The sequence below is a fragment of the Cetorhinus maximus genome, chromosome 15, assembly GCF_964194155.1.
Source record: "Cetorhinus maximus chromosome 15, sCetMax3.hap1.1, whole genome shotgun sequence".
Lineage (NCBI taxonomy): Eukaryota > Metazoa > Chordata > Chondrichthyes > Lamniformes > Cetorhinidae > Cetorhinus > Cetorhinus maximus.
Genome location: NC_135893.1, coordinates 69,227,948 through 69,243,675, shown reverse-complemented (window position 1 = coordinate 69,243,675; position 15,728 = coordinate 69,227,948). Strand labels below are relative to the sequence as shown.

The 15,728-nt window shown below is 41.1% G+C and overlaps 1 protein-coding gene across 2 annotated transcripts in view; it reads right to left on the bottom strand.

Moving 5' to 3' along the window:
• Window positions 1-15,728, bottom strand: part of sdk1a (sidekick cell adhesion molecule 1a) — a 950,103-nt gene that overhangs the window by 276,399 nt on the left and 657,976 nt on the right. For both annotated transcript variants that reach the window (XM_078558601.1, XM_078558602.1), the window contains exons 12-14: window positions 7,479-7,581; window positions 4,608-4,784; window positions 1,695-1,831 (exon numbers count right to left, since the gene is read on the bottom strand). In XM_078558601.1, coding sequence (XP_078414727.1) covers window positions 1,695-1,831; window positions 4,608-4,784; window positions 7,479-7,581 — 417 coding nt within the window. The remainder of the gene's footprint in view (window positions 1-1,694; window positions 1,832-4,607; window positions 4,785-7,478; window positions 7,582-15,728) is intronic.

The window sequence follows — 15,728 nt, the reverse complement described above, 5'->3', positions numbered from 1 at the left end:
CAGGTAAGTTCAAGGGGTCCCAGGACAGGGAGGGTAGGGAAGGTCTGGGGGGCGGTGGGGGTGGAGGGAGGTGAAGGCAGTGATCGGGGTCTCAGGGGAGAGGCCAGCAGGGAGGGGGAGGAGGGGGGGCATGCCCAACTTCAGAAGGGTGTTTCTGATGGAGGCACCCCCGCTTCCCGCCCAAGGTGCAACTTTGTTCTTTTTCAGGCTCCCCCCATGGAAAATATTAGGCTAGGCGGGAAATGGCCCTGAAGTGGCCAATAATTGGTCACTTATGGTCCTCAATTAGAACAAGGTCGAGCTTCCCATCCAAGGCCTTGCCCATCCCAGCGTAAAATTGCTGTGTGATCAGGGTGGCCAGGAACCCGGATGAAATCGCATCCCTTCAGTTATATGCTCCCCCACCTAAAAAACCCGCTGGTGAGGTAGCTTAAAATTCTGGTCCATGTTTTATTTTACAGACAGACACAATTGCAAATCTGTTTACAGACAACAGCTAAAATATGAATGCCTCTTTAACAGGACAACAATGACCCTAAAGTGAAGGGTGACCAGAAATTCATTTCTTTTTAAATTACGGCAGCCTGGTACAACTTATTACCTGTGGGAATTAAAAGCAAACCCCTGTAAACTTTGAAATAAGATGGTCCAGCAGCTGAAGAAAATATCATTACTGTACAACAGCTTACATAGAAACCTATTAATAATTTGAAATTTTATTTGAATCTGATCTTTTTTACATTTATCAGGGCAAATATGAAAAAGGCCTATGGGGGAAGAAATGAATGTGCATTTTAAAGTAAGAAATTTAAACAGTGCGCACCATTTGATACATAGGACAGGTTATAAGAAACAGATACAAACCATCTTCTAAAGGAACAAAAGAAGTGTAAAGGCCATAAATTCTTTATAAAGCAATACAGTAAAATATTCAGGATGGAGGAGGAAGATAAGGACATGTTATAGTTGTACAGACATGCATTGCTGAATGGAAGGAAATGTAATATTCCATTTTTAGGCTTGTTTAACTTTTTAACAACTTGTTGCAGTGATGTCAGCACTACAAAGTCTTATATGTGACAACCATGCTAAAAATTAAACCAAATTATCACAAACTTTGACATCTTTTAAATTCATGATTTTAGATAAAACTAAAGTTGCCACTGTTAATGAGCTGGCTGAACATTGAGATAACAAGAGGTGCTCTCCGCCCTAACCTTTCTCCAATTTCCAGAGGCACTCTCTGCCTTAATTTTTCCCCATTTTCCAGAGGAAAGAAATAGCTCTTTCACATGTAGTCATAAAGAAAACAAAAGGGTTCAAAAAGCCTGAGAGAAAATGCTGCACTTAGTCAATAAATATTAAAGGAGAAAAGAAAGGTATGGAAAATTTCTTTCACTATACAATACTGTGAATTTCTAGTTATCAGAGAAACCACTGCCAAGTAGGGTAATTCAGTGTTTTAATGTCCCCTCTCAGCTAACCTATCACAATGGAATTCAAATTCATCAGAATTACTTAACTAACATTAAATAAGGCTTCTATCAGCAAGAAATTCCACACATTCATTGCTAATTGACATCCCTTTCATGGAAGATGCTCATCAAAAAAACCAGCTTATCTGTGTCATTTTATAAAACATTGTTAGCACAGTTGATAACACTGCTAAACACAGCACTGTAAATAGCACTCACTGTTTTCAGACAGCTCCACAATATAGTGCAGGATGGGGCTGTTTCCATCAAAGGGCCGTGTCCATGATAAATCCACTGCTCGACTGCTTGAAGAGTTTAAACTTGCCTGCAGATTTCTGGGTGGGTGAGGCAGCTCACTAAAAAAAATGGAGAAAAGTACTAATCATGGGCTAGTCAATCTACCATGGCTTGCACATGTCAAGACCAGGGCCAGGTTTCAGGCAAAGTGTGATTAGAAGTCAGGGAATGATTGGTCTCGGGTGCATAGAAATGATTTAATCATACATTCTGTTTGGAATTTTAAGTAATACTTTGATTTCATATTATTTTTGGTTAAATAGCAAATCTTGGAGCAATTTGGGAAACAGAGAAGTAAAAAAAATAGAGAAGTGGTTTTCAATTGTCATTTGAAGCAGAAATGAGATGGATTAAGATGGATTATTTAAGAAAAACAAGCCCAAATTTGTTAAAGGTAAATCATGTTTAACTAACTTGATTGTGTTTTCTGATGAGGAAACAGAGAGGGTTGATGGGGGTAATGCAGTTGATGTGGTATTCATTGACTTCCAAAGGGCACTTGATAAAGCTTGTCAGCAAAGTCAAAGCCCATGGAATAAAAGGAACAGTGGCAGCATAGATACAAAGTAACAGGAACAGAATAATGAATAATAGTTGTTTTTCAGACTGGAGGAAAGTATTAGTAGGGTTCCCCAGGGGTCAATAGTAGGACGACTGCTTTTCTTGATCTGTAGTATTAATTAGGCTTGGGCGTGCAGGGTACAATTGCAAAATTTGCAGATGACAAAATCTGTAAATACTGTGAACTTAAGAGGGTGGCAGTGATAAAACAGACTTCAAGGAGACATAGACAGACTAGTGGAATGGGTGGATATGTGGTAGTTGAAATTTAATACAGTGAAGTGTGAAGTGATACATTTTGGTAGGAATAATGAGGTGAGGTAATATAAAATCAAGGCTGCAATTCTAAAGGGGGTTCAGGAGCAGTGCGACCTGGGGTATATGTGCACAAATCATTGAAGATAGCAGGGTAAGTTGAGAAAGTGGTAAATAAGGCATATAAGATCCTGGGCTTTATAAATAGAGGCATAGGCCAGAATTTTTCCGTCGGCGAGTGGGGGCGGGGTCCGCTCGCTGGCACGAAAATGACGCGGGATGACATCGGGGGTTCCCCAATTTACACGGCCAACTAAAAATAATGTGAAGGCATTGGAGACGGTACAGAAAAGATTTACGAGAATTACTCTAGGGATGAGGGATTTCAGTTACATGGATAGATTGAAGTAGCTGTGGCTGTTCTCCTTAGGGAGGAAAAGATTGAGAGGAGGTTTGATAGAGGTGTTCAAAATCATGAGGGGTCTGCACAGAATAGGTAGAGAAAATTATTCCTAGAGGCAGAAGGCTCCAGAGTCAGAGGCCATCATTTTAACGTGAATGGCTGAATAACCAAAGGTGACATGAGGAACCTTTTTACACAGTGAATGGTTAAGATCTGGGATGCACCGCTTGAGAGTATGGTGGAGACAGATTCAATTGTGACTTTCAAAGGGAATTGGATAATTATCTGAAAAAATTTGCAGGGCCAAGGGGAAAGGGTATTTCTAGCTGAAATGCTCTTGCAGAGAGCCAGCACAGACATTAAGTGCTGAATGGCCTCCTTCTGTGCTGTAAACTATGATTCTATGAAGCTGGCAGAGTAGCTGAGCCGCCACCTTTTGATGCTGTAATGAGGCCTGAGCCCACAACGGGAACCTTGAATGAGGTGGCAGCAAGTCAGATTCTTGTTTTGAAAGCTGTAGATGACTATTTGGGCCCCTCTAGGGTTCATAAAAAAAAAAGTAAAGTTTCCTGAGCTGTTTTTATTGAGCAGTCACCAGTGTTCCTTTCAGGACTGCTGGTCAGGCTGTTCAACACCTGACACAAAATGCCAAAGCATGCTCACCCATTTACACGGCCAACTAAAAATTACATCAGTGGATGGACCTTGAGCATCAAGGAAGTAGCTGAGGTGAGCCTCAATTCACTGATTTTCAATTGCTGGCTGCCCTTTTTCAGGTAAATAGTTGGCTAGCAGCTGAAAAATTGCTCCCATGATATTCTCTGTAGTACAGGCTGAGCAGCTGAGAGATGTAAAACTGAAGTGCTATGATGTCAGGACCATCAAGAGTACATAATTACAAGTTTATGTAGGTGCTTTCCATTATAAATGAGGACATAGGAATTTTTAGTGTGAATATAAAAATAAACAGAATATATAAATTTAAAATGGTGACTAAAGTGTGTCTACGTGTCCTGGTCTAATTATCTCCCAACCCATAAAGTTGCTTCACATAAAGACTATGTTTAATCTTGTTAGTGGTACTGCACTCTAGGCATAAACTAGAATTATAGATAAATATATAGAAATATTGGCAATGACTTCTAAATATCAATTGAAATTTTTAAACTAGTGAAAAACAAAATAGGTCATGTGCTAGGCTGTCTGTCATAGCTTTAATGCTCTATAAAGGCTGTAAATTTATTCACATTGCACTAATGCATAACAAGTATACTCCACAAATATAGAAATTACTATGAGATAGAATTGTAGAACCTCTTAAGGTGTTGTTTGATATTCCTCATCTGCTATCTAAACAAGTGATTAACTATTTATTTTAAATGAGTTAGCATATTTGTTGGAGTAGCCCAAACCTGTAAATTAATAAACAGTTGCATAGCAAACATTTGTTTTGAAAATGCTATCTGTACCAAAATAATTTTTGCTGCTAAATTTGATTGTTATTCACCATGACTGCACTAATACACTGAACTAAGGATTATGGCAGAAATTCATTGTAAAACCACTGGATAAATGGTTATTCAGCTTGGTGGGAAAATTAAATCTTGTATACTCACATGACTTCCAGGCGGGCAGTTCTAAAGTCATTTCCTCCCAAGGACAGAACCTCACAGGTGTAGTCACCAATATCACCTGACCAAGTTTGACTAATGTGAAGTGAACCATCTTGCCCTACGATAATTCTGGGTACAGTATTTGCATTAATACTAATTCCATCCTTTTTCCAGACAAACCTAAAGAAATAATAAACACTTTCAAGGCTCCACAAAAGTAACACTATTAATGCAGTCAAATGGCACTTCTTTAACCCCCAAACATGGGTAGGTTTGGGACAGATGGCAAATAAAATTGTAAAAAATGTCAAACCCAAACCCAATCTGTCTTGAATGCGCCCATTTCTGGTTTTAACAAATTTCAACTGGGGAATGGGCAAACAATCCCATTCTGGGATTATGGATCATTTATTTAAATATTTTAATAAGGCAATGTGCCTCAGATCTATTTCCCTGTTTCAGCTTCAATGCTGGCCAGCCAGGTTTCCCAGGCTTTGGCAGTTAAAGGGAGGCAAGGTCTGCTACCTGGAAAGGGTGCCTTTCCAGTGTTGCTTGTGGGCCTAGAGGAGTGGGAGTGCTTTCTCCTGAACCTGAAGCAAACCTGTTAACTTCCCTAGCAATCAGACCCACCTCCACTGCAATCAACAAATCCCCTCCAAGCCGGTGGTCATCAGCTTTCCCCAAACCCTCCTGCCACTTCCTCCAATTTCTCTTTAAGCCCCCCTTAAGATTTCCCCACAACCTCATTTCTCCTCTGATTTTTCTCTGACCCATTCTGATCTTTTCCTGATTGCTCCATCACTTTCCGCCCATCCCTCCCCAATGGCCCCCACCTGCGAATGCACTCCAAACCTGGCAACCATCCCAAATCATCCATACCAGGCCCTACCAAAATCCCCTTCATGATTTCTAGCCCAGCTAGGACAATACCCACTTGCTCCTGGGCTGCAGCCTCTTCTGCAGTGTTCCCTGTCTGAAAGGGAGCCAAGCCTGTTAATCAGACTGGCTTCTGGGTGGGGTAGCCTGTTAAAAGCTTGGCGTTAAAACTCCATGAGTTTCTCTGGCTAGAACTGTCCCAGCTTGGATATCATGCCCTGCTAAAATCGGAGCCTTTATATTATCTATTGGACAAGATGGATTCAATTCTATGGATACAAACTGATGTTTCAATAGATGTAGATTATTGCAAAAAAAGTGCTCAAATAAGCATATGTACATAGAGATCTATACAGGGTGAGAACTGTGGTTTGTAACATAAGCATGCTTTAACAATACACAGAACAACAGGGCATACAAATAATCAATAATCAAATATGAGATACTGAATCTACTGCTTGTGTGAAAAGTGTCAGCAAGACAGTTTAACAGCCAGGAATGTTTCCTCTTATTTTCAAACTGATGGCAACTTTACCACATTTCAGATACAACTGAAATTAGCAATAAAACTGCATGCGCACAAGTCAACAACATCTGCATTTAGCATTTGGTCTGTTTGCAGTTCCAGATAAACCTACCAGTATTCATTGGCAGTAGACCAATTGCAGAATTCAGAATTTGGCAACAACAATTTGCATTTACATAGCAGTATTCATATACAGAAATATCCTGAAGTGCATCACAGAGGCATAATCAAGAAACTGGTACAGAGCCAAAGAAGGTGACAACAGGAAAAACATGCGATTTATGTTGAAAAATGTAAGCTATAGGCTGGGTATGTCTTCTTCTGTTGGCTACAAAATGTTGTGTATGTAAAGCACGTCAAGGGATTTACTAACAGTGAATAACCATGAAACAAACAGGAATATGTTTGATTTTGTTGCTGTGCAGCATTTCACTGCCTTTTGTTATGAAGATGTGTTACATAGAATATTAATTTATAATGTCATCGGCTGTGTACATATTACTTTAGAATGTCATCGGCTGAACACATATAGCACTTTTGAAAAGGACTTTTGCTAAGCAAAGGACACCAGTCCACAGCAGCTACTATGTTGCATTTCTGAAGGGCACAATATGATTTATGGAGACACAGGATCTATGGAGTTCTCAGAGACGGTAGCTAAGATAAACTCAGATTGAAGCCAGAGAGGTCAATTGACTCAGCTCCTGGGTGTAAAATACACTAGATTTGAAATAATAGAGAGATTGCCACAGGGGCAACGACCTTACCCCTCTCTCTTCTTCTCTGAAACTTCCCTCATCAAAGTTGAGCTGTTTGTGATTTGAAAACCCACCAGAAGACCTCACTGCTGTAAACCGAGAGTTCTTAAAGGAGGATTCCAAGTCAATACCATTGTCTCCAAGAGAAAAGAGAATCATCCAGCCACGACTGAAGAACAGCTACCCTAGTGAGAAACGCAAGTACCAGCAGCTACTGTGGAAAGTGACCCTTCAGCTTTAAACCAGCATCCGGAGAAGATGTGAATATTTTTTTTCTGATGTCACTTTTACTTAGCCAAGTTTTAGGATCTGATACTCCGCAGAGCTTTGTTTCTTTTTTGCATGCATGTGAGGGGGGAGGGGGTGATGTGTGTGTATTGGTTTTGCTTTAGACGGTATTTGGACACACTTGGACATTTTAAACCTTTTGTTACTAATTTCTGCAAATTTACCTGAGTGAGTTTTAACAATAAAACTCTTTACTTGTTAACTTAAGGAACCTGGCTGGCTTATACTTACACTGAGCTACACATTAAGAACATATTGAATTGGCAATATTACCACCTTTTTAAATTCAAACTCTGTTATAACCAACCCAGGACTAGGACAAAGAGAGGAATCAGTTCATCCCTCCCAACCTGGTCATAACACTATACAAAGCTAACTATTTGGAATGGTTATCTTAATTGCAGATTTTGTACCAGAATCACTCACCGGATTGTGACCCTGGGGTCATGAGATGCTCCACATATTAGTACCGCTGTCGTTCCTTTGATTACACTGCGGTCCTTGGGTGGGTCTGAGATGACAGTACGGGCTAGGAGAAACATAAGAAAGTTAGCATCCTTAAGTTATTGATGCTGCACTAGTATTTCACCAAGCTCAGCTATTTATATTAACTCATTATGACATAGAGAACATCTCCTGATTTTTATTTTTACTATAAAGGGCCCAAGGGAGAGACACTGCGGGGACCAGGGCGAGAGACACTGCAGGGGCCCGGGGCGTGGGGGGGAAAGAGAGACACTGTGGGATCTGGTGGGGAAGAGGGAAGAGACACTGTGGGGTCTGGGGGAGTGGTATAGGGCCTGGGTGGCTGTGAGGCCCAGGATGAAGAGATTTGCTGCTGGTGTGTGTGTGTGTGTGTGTGTGTGTGAGTGAGTATGTGTGTGAGAGTGAATGTGGGAGTAAGAGAGAGTGTGTGTGAGAGAGAGAGAGAGAGAGAGAGAGAGAGTGAGTGAGTGTATATTTATATCTGGCTCACTCCCAGTCTCAGGGTTTTCACTCACCCTTACCCCCACAAATCAATACATACTCACACCCACTCAGAGTGGGTAAGGGTGACTGACCCTCTCAAACTCTAATGGTCATATTTACAACTTAACTTTTTTATTGCTGAAAAGAGACACATGTCGAAGCTTTCTATCTTGCACTCATCGGGACACTCACAAGAGCACCAATATAAGGGGCAAACAATTTATACTTTATGTGAAGAGTACTGATTAGCTGGCAAGTGGACTCTGATTGGTAGAGGCATTGCCATGGAGAATGCACCAGTGCTGGTGACTGACAGTTAACTGCCAACCATTCTTTGAATTTTAAACCCTGATTGGTCAAGACATCGCCCTGAGGAATGAGTCAGCGAGTGGCTGTCACTTATTTTATTCAGCTTAAACAGGAGCAATGTGTGTACATGTTCTTTCTATCTGCAAACAACAGGGCCCTGAGTATTAATATATGTAGTGTCCAGTACATGCAAATGCACCACACTGCAAGCCCGAATGACAATCTTAAGTTGGTTGTCAGCGTAATTCTTAGTACACTGAAGATTATTTAGCAAATGTTGTCCAGTAACAGAATCACAACCAAGGTTGGACATTTGAGTTTTGTGTTTTGCAGCCACGGGCTGGTTGGGTACGGTCTGTACCTTGGGAACAGTGGCTGGGACATGCTGTTTGATACAATCTGCCAGTCTCAGGGATGTATGGCCTACATACCTAGCATCACACTGGCATTGAAATTCATATGCCACATTACTCATTTGTGTGATAGGCAGAACGTCTTTTTGGTTGTTGGCAGCATGCTGTTAGTGGTAAATAACACTTCTGTTGCTACTGCATAGTAGCACCGTGAAGCAGCTAGCTTCACCTGTTGCTCAAATTTCTGAGATACCATCTCTTCCAGGGTAATCTGAGGGCACTTTCCAGGGCTGAAAGTGACGGCCTTAGGCCCGTTCATGAGTTTGGGTGATATACAGTGTGAAGTGATCTGATCAAGGTAGCCGTTATCCCGCAGAATACCCTTGGTGCACCCTACTTCAGCATCAAACTTGCATGGTGAGCAAATGGATTGAGCCCTATTTACAAGGTTGCGACTGGTAATAGGGTTACTAATTTACACTGTGCCCTACACTGCGCTTGGGCTGAGGTGTGCAAATTTTTTTCATGTTTTGATTTGATCTGTTTATGCTGCTATTTTGCTTCAATAGATGACTGCACCATAAACAGTACCAGTTTGAAAAATGTCTGCACCATCAGCTCACTTAAGCGGATGCAATGCAATTAATGATGCCACTAAACACATAACAAATCTTTCTGACCATATACTCTGAGAAAGTGAGGAGTTTGTTCTTGAGGAGGGTGGATTGGCCAGCAGGTCCATCAGTCCCTGCAGCACTAAGTGTCAGTGGCAGCTGCCAGGACTACAGGAGAAGAGAATCAAGGCATGTGGATCCCTGGAGCAGGTAAGTCTGGGGTCTTGGGCAGGAGAATTTGAGTAGGTTATGGAGAGGGGTGGCAGGGGAGAGGGAGTAGGTTTAAGGGAGGGAGGGGCTAGGTGTAAAGAAAATATCATTCTTTTCCTAATATTACTGTAGGATGCTGAAGCAGGCTTGTGGGGGCTGTGTGTGTGTATGTTTGTGTGTGTGTGTGTGTGTGTGTGTGTGTGTGGCTAATTTAATCAAACTAAAGACAGTCAGACTGCAAGATTTGAATCATTAAAGGGGGTAAGTTAGAAACAGGCATTTTGAAATGGAAATGAACGAGCTATGTAAGACAAGCAAAGAGGTTAGAGCTAACATTTGCATTTGTAGATAAGTTGAGAGCTGTTTGAATTTCAAAGAGGCATGATAGGATATTTTACAACAGGCAAAATCGTAGATAAATAAGGCAAAGTTATTAAGTTTATTTTTCCCGAAAGCGCTGGCAATAAGGACAGCATAAAAGATTTTTATATTCTGGGAAAAGTAACTTCCAAAGCAAGGTTGAAACAATGGGACTTAGAGATCAAAGGGGAGAAATACATTTAAGGAAAGATTGAAAACTATATGGGTGTGACCATTTGAAATTTTGAAAGGTGGACTGTGTGAAGACAGACCTGTGAAAGAGCAGTCTCTCGCCACCCCAGAGAAGTGTTTGCTTGTTCCAGAAAGCAAGGTTTCGTTAAATGCCTTGGGTTTCCATTGTCTAGTGAGAGGGAGTGAGAAGCTGTGAATTACCTCCTTTATAGAAACAGTGGGTACCTTGTGGTAATATTACTGGATGTTTTCTAGATTAAGAACTTACTTATACTGTTGCCTGGAAAAGGGTGTTTATTTGGGATTCTCGTTAAGTAGAAACCTTTTGGGAAACGCAAGACTAAATTTATCTGTGTAACTGTAATCTTGCGTGTTTAAGTTTTCTTTTCTTTTGTTAATAAATGTTTTAATTTAATCTTTAAAATCTCCAAAATTGTGATTGGACTCTTTATTTCTGACTCCAGTACACATACCTTCTCATAATAAAAATACAAACTGCAAATCGTTGTGATAGCGTGGCCAAGTTTCCCTCTGAGATTTGGTCAGCCTGGCAATTACCACCTGCCATATCATAACCATAAGACATAAGACATAGGAGCAGAAATTAGGCCATTTGGCCCATCGAGTCTGCTCCGCCATTCAATCATGGCTGATAAGTTTCTCAACCTCATTCTCCCGCCTTCTCCCCGTAACCTTCGATCCCCTTACCAATCAAGAACCTATCTATCTCCGTCTTAAATACACTCAATGACCTGGCTTCCACAGCCTTCTGTCGCAATGAATTCCATAGATTCACCACTCTCTGGCTAAATAAGTTTCTCCTCATCTCCGTTCTAAAAGGTCTTCCCTTTACTCTGAGGCTGTGCCCTCGGGTCCTAGTCTTTCCTATTAATGGAAACATCTTCCCCACGTCCACTCTATCCAGGCCTTTCAGTATTCTGTAAGTTTCAATCAGATCCCCCCTCATCCTTCTAAACTCCATCGAGTATAGACCCAGAGTCCTCAAACGTTCCTCATATGTTAAGCCTTTCATTCCTGGGATCGTTATCGTGAACCTCCTCTGGACCCTCTCCAGGGCCAGAACATCCTTCCTGAGATACGGGGCCCAAAATTGCTCACAATATTCTAAATGTGGTCTGACCAGAGCCTTATAAAGCCTCAGCAGCACATCCCTGCTTTTATATTCTAGTCCTCTCAAAATAAATGCCAACATTGCAGTTGCCTTCCTAACTACCGACTCAACCTGCAAGTTAACCTTAGGAGAATCCTGGACTAGGACTCCCAAGTCCCTTTGCACTCCAGATTTCTGAATTCTCTCCCCATTTAGAAAATAGTCTATGCCTCTATTCTTCCTACCAAAGTGCATGGCCTCACACTTCCCCACGTTGTATTCCATCTGCCACTTCTTTGCCCATTCTCCTAACCTGTCCAAATCCTTCTGCAGCCTCCCCGCTGGACAGTAGGAAAGAAGAGGGGATGGACTTAAGGGAGGCCGCTCCACGACTGCCAAAAGGCAGCCCCTGAAAAGCGACCCCCTGCTTCTTTTCCGCCCTTGAAGCATTTGATTTTTATTAATGTTTACCTAAGATACTCTCTTTCTTTTTATATATTTGAAGATTATCTTATTGTCTGTTTTTATATGTCTTGCTATTTTACTCTCATATTCTCTTCATTTTTAAAAAAATCATCCTTTGCTGGTTTCTAAAATTTTCCCAATCTTCTGGACTACCATTAGTCTTCACAGCATTTTATGTCTTCTTTCAATTTGATATAATCCTTACCTTCCTCAGTTAGTCACAGATGGTTCATTCTTATGGTAGAGTCTCTTTCTCAATGGAATATGTCCTTGTTCAGAGCTATGAAATATCTCCTTAAATATCTGCCACAGTTTATCTAATATCTTACCTTTTAACTTATTTTTCAAGTCTACTTCATACAACTCAGTCTTCATATTTTCTAATTGACTTTATTTTAGGTAACAACACTAGTTTCAGACCCAAGTTTCTCACACTCAAACTGAATGTAAAATTCTGTCATGTTATAAAATAACTCTTCCGGGGGGATCTTTTAATATGAGGTCATTAATTAATCTTGTCTCATTACACATTACCAGGTTTAAAATATCCCGTTCTCTGGTTGGTTCCACATTGTATTGCTCTAAGAAACTATACCAAATATAAACTATGAACTCATCTTCAAGGCTACCTTTGCCAATTTGATTTCTCCAATCTATATGATGATTAAAATTGCCCACGATTATTGCAGCACCTTATAACAAGCCCCATTATTTCTTGATTTATACTCTGTCCAACAGTGTAGCTTCTGTTGGGGGCCTAACGTCTGCCTGCTTTTCTTTCCCTACCTATTTCATATCTCTACCCAAACTGATTTTACATCTAGATCTTCTGAGCCAAGATCATTTTTCACTACTGTACTGATTTCATCCTTTATTTAACAGAGCTACCCGACCTCCTTTACCCTGCTTCCGATCCTTTTGAAATCTCAAGTGCTCTTGAAGATTCTGTTACCAGCCTTGATCACCTTGTAACTATGTCTCTGTAACAGCTATCATATCATAACTACTTTTAGACTATTGTGCCATCCATTCATCTATCTTGTTATGAATGCTATGTGTATTCAGATAAATAGTCTTTAAATCTGTCTTTTTACTATTTTTTCCTACTCCAACCCTACTTGTTGGTTGAATGGTAAGCTCTGTCCTTCCTTCACATATTGTTACCCTGTACTATTGGCTTGTCCTTGCTCTTTTAACTTTCTAAATTTCTCCTCACCTGAACCCTCCCCCACCACACCCCACCCCACCCAATTTTGGTTAAAGCCCTCTCTTCAACTCTAGTTATTCAATTTTGCGAGGACACTCATCCCAAGGTGCTTGAGTGAACAGTTTCCTCTTTCTCCGGTACTGGTGCCAGTGCCCCATAAATTGAAATCCATTTCTCCCACACCAATCTTTAAGCCACACATTCAACTCTCTGAGAATATGTGGCTGTCAAACAAAAACCTTGTACATGTAAAAGCTAACGGCAACTTTTTAGTGGCACACATTTCTTGAATGTAAACTAGGGATTACACATGCTGAAATAACTTCCACATGTGGCAACCATTTACTCAATTTACTACATAATTGCTTTTCTCAATTACATGCTGATATTGTGAAAGATATTATTTGAACAAGCACATAACCAACTCACATTTTTCCATGAAAAAATGTGACTCCTGTTGCTTTTATCTCTAGAAATTTATCACTAAGAATTGGGCTGAATGGCCTTCTTCTACTCCTGCTATTGAAGAAATAGCTAAGTTGCTAAAAAATGGTACTCCATGTACACCATACGCGCAATAAATGGGTACCATCATCTCATTTAAATTGGCATTGTGTTCACCTCCATATCACCAAAAGCTCAATGGAATGGATATTCTCTCATTTAAAATGGCAGTCTGGATCATTTGACAAACATTGCTCTTCCTCCATAGTTGATACCAATTAGTTACTTCGAAATGTAAATTATCCTGGTGATCACGAATAAAAATTAAATTTATCATGCAGACAGGTCAATATTACATCAATAGAAAAGGATTGAATTTGATACTTTTTGCAAGTGTTACGTTTAATAGATCTCTCAGGTGAATGCAGAAGATCCCATGGCACTATTTTAAAGGAGGGCAGGGAGTTATTGCTGGTGTCTTGGCCAATATTTATCCCTCAAACAACATTACTAAAACAGATTATCTGGTCATTATCACACTGCTGCTTATGAGATTTTGTTGTGTGCAAATTGGCTCCTACGGAGAGCGGACCTGCACAAGAGCAGCAGCGGTGGGAGATAAAAACCGGCTGAACAGAGCTCCTTCAACCGGTTTCTACCTGTCAGTGCCAAAGCGTGACGTCAAAGGAAAACAGGTAGGTGATTGGTGGGTATCTCTACCATGTCTCTTTTGATTGGTCAAGTGGTTTAAATCAGGAGACATTCTCACAGCTGAAGTACGGTTAAGAAATTCACTTTTAAAATATTTATCATCCAAATTAATTAATTAAATAGAATAGAGATGGCTGGGCAGGTGATGTGTTGCAGCTGTAGTATGTGGGTGCTGGTGGACGCCGGTGCGATCCACGGTTACCACATCTGCAGCAAGTTTTAGCTGCTCGAGATACTTTGGCTCAGAATTGATGAGCTGGAGTCTGAGCTGCGGACACTGCAACACATCAGGGAGGGAAAAAGTTGCCTGGACATGGTGTTTCAGGAGAAAGTCACACCCCTTAGATTAATGACATCAAATTTCGGCCATGGTCAGGGACAGGAGGATGTGACTGTGAGTGAGACAGGTATGGGAATCCAGAATTTAGCATTAGAGGAGCATCAGCCAGTGCCCTTGTCCAAAAGGTACGAGGTTCTTCCTCCCAGTGTGGACGAGGGCACAGGCTGCAGGGAGGATGAGCGAAATGACCACAGCACTGTGGTACAGAGCACCATTCAAGTTGGGGAATAAAAGAGAAACGTAATAGTAATAGGGGATAGCATAGTTAGGGGAATAGATACTGTACTCTGCAGCAAAGACAGAGAGTCCCAAAGGCTGTGTTGCCTTCCTGGTGCCAGATCTCTTCTGGGCTGGAGAGGAACTTGGAGTGGGAGGGGAAGGATCCAACTGTCATGGTCCATGTATGTACCAACGACCTAGGTGGGACTAGGAAAGGGGTTCTGCTGAGGGACTACGAGCAGCGCGGGGCTAAATTAAAAAGCAGAACTACAAAGGTAATAATCTAAAGATTACTACCTGAGCCATGTGCAAATTGGCATAGGGTAAACAAGATCAGAGGGGTAAATGCGTGGCTCAAAGATTGGTGTGGGAGAAGTGGGTTCCGATTCATGGGGTACTGACACCAGTACTGGGGAAGGAGAGAGCTGTTCCGTTGGGACAGGCTTCATTTGAACCATAATGGGACCGGCGTCCTGGCGAATCATATAACTAGGGTTGTAGATAGGACTTTAAACTAATTAGTTGGGCGAGGGTGGGGTTCAATTAAAGGGAAATTTAAAAAATGAAAAAGAAACGAGAGAACAGAGGTGCAGGGTAGTGCAGAGTAGAATGATCAAAGTGTGACAGGAAGTTGCAGAAAATATAAACAGAAGAATGCAGCAGAAATTAGTCCCAGAATGAGTAATAGTGGTTAAAAAATCAAAACTTAAGGCTCTTTATCTGAATGCACGCAGCATTTGTAACAAGATAGATGAGTTAACGGACAAATAGAGATAAATTAATATGACTTGATAGATATTACAGAGACGTGATTGCAGGGTGACCAAGACTGGGGACTCAATATTCAAGGGTATTCGACATTCTGGAAAAATATGCAGAAAGGAAAAGGAGGTGGGGTAGCTTTGTTAATAAAGGAAGGTAACAGTGTGGGAGTGAGTAATGATACAGGTGCAATAGATCGTGACGTGGGTGGACAGAAGGAATAGCAAGGCGAAGAGGTCACGGGTGGGAATCATCTATATAGGTGAAGAGTTGCCTCACTGTAGGACAAAGTATAAATCAGGAAATAATGGAGGCGTGTAAGAAGGGCGCTACAATTGTCATGGATGATTTTAATCTGCATATTGACCGGACAAATCAGATTGGCAGGGGTAACATGGAAAACAAATTTG